The sequence below is a fragment of the Geospiza fortis genome, unplaced genomic scaffold (genome assembly GCF_000277835.1).
Source record: "Geospiza fortis unplaced genomic scaffold, GeoFor_1.0 scaffold538, whole genome shotgun sequence".
NCBI lineage: Eukaryota > Metazoa > Chordata > Aves > Passeriformes > Thraupidae > Geospiza > Geospiza fortis.
In genome coordinates, this window is record NW_005054368.1 from 2,400,390 (window position 1) to 2,404,613 (window position 4,224).

At 44.9% G+C, this 4,224-nt stretch overlaps 1 protein-coding gene across 1 annotated transcript in view; it reads right to left on the reverse strand.

Annotated features, from left to right (window-relative positions):
- The window catches only part of MED13 (mediator complex subunit 13), a 51,004-nt gene that overhangs the window by 23,081 nt on the left and 23,699 nt on the right, over window positions 1-4,224 (reverse strand). Inside the window, 2 exon segments of the mRNA XM_005424392.3 lie at window positions 791-988; window positions 1,977-2,122. Of these exon segments, the coding sequence (XP_005424449.3) occupies window positions 791-988; window positions 1,977-2,122 (344 nt within the window).

Genomic DNA, 4,224 nt, shown 5'->3' on the forward strand with positions numbered 1-4,224 from the left:
CAGGAGCCCCTGAGCTGACAGATCTTTCCTACCCACTGAAGCATCTCCTTGGACAAAAACCATCTTGTGGCACCTCCATCGTTACTTGATTTGCTTCATTCACCCAAATCTTCTGTATGAATAAAAAGGGTTTTGTACAGGCAGAGACATCCACGTGCTGCTACCTGCTTGTGTCATTTTGTTTTATAAAAGGCTGGGAAAATCCTTTTTAGGATCATGTAGCACTGCCAAGATCCCCAGCAGCACGAGGGTCTCCAGCCATCACTGCACTACGAGCTCCTCACAGAGGAGGGATTGCATTTGCTGGGAAATCAAAGGTCACCAGCCCACAGCAGAACAATCCACTGCATCCAGGGGCTGGGATTTTGGGAAAAACAGCAGATAAAGGCAGTGCCTGAGTACATCAGGTTCTCCAGGACTGTGGTTTTGAAGACATCCCTGAAAGGCAAATCTGCTCTGTTTGAATTTGCAGGAACTCTGAAACAGCACAACCTGCTTTTGATTCAGCTCAGATGTCAACAGTGATCATCCAGGGCTTTTTTTACTCTCTTATTTATTTTTTTTTTTAAATCTTCCCTCTCAGTGCACATAAGAACAAGACCTCCCACTAATGGGTCTGCAAAATCCACTTTGAGCAGCAGCCCATCATAGATGGTCCTGAGCATCAAACAGGAAAACCAAACCCAACAACCATTGCTGCAAAGGAATCAAATGGGGTCACTCCTGCATTCAGAATTTGGCAGGTTTATGCAGCCAGTTTATTTCAGTAATTAAAGGTAAGCAGGCTCACCAACAAGGACTTCAACAGCAGCTAAAGAATCATCCTCCCAGTCCATTTCTTCTTGTTTCTCCTCAGATCCCTCCTTCAAGTTGGATGTGACGGGGTAGAATTGCTTCCACTCCCCAATCAGCTTCTTTGTGGATGAATCAGAAAGCTTGAAGGACTGCCCTGTGAGTGTGCCATTCAACCCAAAGGGGCTCAGGATAACTAAAACAGAAATAAAAATGGAGATGGTATTCACCCCAAATTCCCTCTTCCTCTCTGCAATAGCAGCACTCTTATTTCAGCCACACCAAATAAACAATTTACTACTGATAAGTCAAAATGCAGCCTAATTATGATTTACACTACCCAAGCTTTTGGCAATAGGTTCCCATTGTTAAATTCATAGGTATTGTAAGAATTGAGGAACCACAATAACAACTACAAATTAATCCATTCAAGCAAGCAACAGGCAAGTTTTCATCTGGGCTTGCAAGGAGTCTCAGATACAGGTGGGATAAAGAAACACTTCCAGATCCTGGCAGAGCTCAGGTGTTTCCTCATCCCTCCATTCAGCTGCTTACAACAACAGGGAATACATAGGGAATCATCTGGTTCATGTTTAGTCTTGTCCATAGCAGGGAAGCACAGCTGCTGTTAAGTTGCATTCAGGAGAAAAAGCAAGTTTGGACACTGAGCAGCGCTGAAGGTGTGAGGCCATGCAGGACAGGGATCACACAGCCCCACTGACCAGACTCAGGCCCCAGCACTCCTCTGTCTTCCAGAGCACAACCTGCATCTGCTGGGGGAACCACAGGCATTTACAGGCAAGGAAGAGCCAAGGGAAAAGGGTGGGAACGGGTTAAATACACTGAGGAATAGGTTAAATCCAGAAATGGATTTCTCACAGAGGGTTGGTGAAGGTATGTGGGGGTTACAAGGTTGAAACAACAAAATATTTAAGCCACCAGAATGACAGTACTTGGAAAGGGTGTCGTGAGGACAAATGACTCAATTACATGCCCAGAGATGAATATGCAAATGCTGCACCTGCAAATGCAGCAGGGCCAGGACACAGCACCTGGCAGTGAGCGCAGGGCACAGCTGGGCACAGCTGGGCACAGCTGGGCAGCTCTGCCCCCACTGCCAGCCTGGCCAAGCCCTCAGGGAGGGCCCAGAGGAGGAATGCAGGTGGCACAGGCAGCAATCCCACCTTGGAAGGGGCTGTTGGACTGCTGGGCCAGGGTGAGGTGCTCCTCACTGAGCAGGTACACGGGCTGGTGCTGGCTGATCTCCACGCTGGTGCACACGTTGCTGTCCCCGTGCAGGAAGAAGGTGAACGAGCAGGACAAGTGCTCACTGCAAAGGCAACAGCAGAAAAGAAGTGTGAAGTACAGAATTTCTCTAAGTTGGTCTCTGTTTCAGTAGTTTTCAGGCATTTCCTCACAATATATTCATTAATGGAAGTAACCAAAACACCCTTCTATGTAAATAGCAAGAAAATGCTGAATATATGTTCCCTTTAGAAACCCAAAGAAAAATCAGAAAACAAAAGGCACTAAGTTTTCAATTTCTTCAGTCTGACACTTTATATTTTGCTGTCTTGAGGAAATTTAAACCATAATTTTTTACAAGACAAAAACCTGTAATTTAATATTTTTATACCTTATGCATTTATTTAAAATCTCTAGAAATATTTCTGAACATATTTCATTTTTAATGAGGTCATATCTAGGTTGTCCTGTCACAGCTTCACTTAGCAGAATTTAATATCAGCCAACAAGTCACTTATTTAAGAGCAAGAAGAATGGCAACAGCTTTGAGAAGTGGCTTTGTTTTGTTATTTAAATTTAATCTTATCTTCGTGTTCTTGAAGCCAATCAAGTAACTAAAAATGAAATCCCATACCTACACACAAAAGGGAAGATACAATCAATTAAAAAAACTGAGGCTCAAGACATTCTTAATTAAAGTCATTAAGGCAAGTGTCAATGTTTAATAGCAGATGCTTCACTGACAGCTTCTCTCATAGTCCTGAGTTTTAGGGGGAAAAAAACCCAACAGGTTTGAAGAGCACAAAACTCCAACAATGAACATTTCTCTTCCTACACCTCTGATTTAAATGCTGTTTCCCAGTGCTGTGCACAGTTATTAGTGAGCAACTGCACAAGATCACTCTGCAGAGAATTTCTCATTTTTGGGACCCTGCTCTGTGTTGTTGTCACAAAACTACAGCTGACCCCTGCAAGGACAACCAGGAAAACATTTCATCTTGCATCCACATCAGCTCCATGGTTTATATGAAATATATTTCACCAATTTTAATTAAAGGGCAGCAAGAAAGGAAGGCAAAACCAAGCAGATCTCTGCCACAAGTGGCACATCCTCATGGCCACCTGGAAAACTCTTTTTTTTTCCCCCTTTTAAAGAAGCTGAACAGGCACAACATTTCCCAGTCACAGTGGCTACAAGTTATCCCAAGTGTCTGCCGGACTGATGCACGCCAGCAGGAAAAGAGCAGATGTTTAAAAGCAGGAGATGCTGCTCATTTGGACATTAAATTAGGTCCAACATCATGGCCAGAGAAGGACCAAGGTCAAGGAGAACCCGAGAAGAACTTCATAAAATGCTGGTGAGAAAATAAATCTTCCTTTGTAAGGAGGGAGCAGCAAAACCCTGCTCAGTCTCACGGAAAAGGGATCAAGGCACAGGAAACACTGATTTTAGTCAGAACAGCAGATACTGGAGAGGATTTCTGCATAACCCAATGGAAAGGACACTCCATGAATTACTGCAGCCTGGAAAGGAATATAACACCTCTGTGTCCCAAAAGCACATCTGATCCCACCAGCCAGAGCCCAGGATGGCAATGGAGGCTCTGGGACATTCCTGTTCCTCAGGCTAAAACCAGTCTGGCACTCCTGGAAAGGCACAAACAGCCCCAGAGGCAGCAGAACAACCCCCCTAAAACACAACCTGCCCAGCTGCAGGGGCTGGAACATCTCCAGTGCCATTGCCAAGGTGTTGCTTTCCCAGAGGGAAACAGTGGGATGGGGAACAGCAAGGGGAATGAAAAGTTTCTGGAATTGGCACAGCCCATTCAATCCATGGAAATGGAAATGGGTTGTTCACCCTCACCCCCAAGCCTCAGTCAGGGAGGAGAAAAGTGGAACAGTGACTAAAACAAAGCAGATTTAAAACTGAGAACCAAAACCATCCAAAAAGGATGAGAGAAGCCTCAGAGTGCTCGTGGAGGAGCAGGAGAACAGCATGTTTTTATTGCAGCACCTTAAAGCAGGAGCTGCAGTGACCCCACTGAGGAGCTGCTCCGAGGGAGAACAGATCTCCAGCTCTGCTCATCTGCTCTTCAGGTTTAATTGTGTTCTAGGGGCAAAAAAGGCAAGTTCTTGATGAATTATGAACTGCTTTGTAACAGCTGAAACCCACAGTGCTCAGGAATG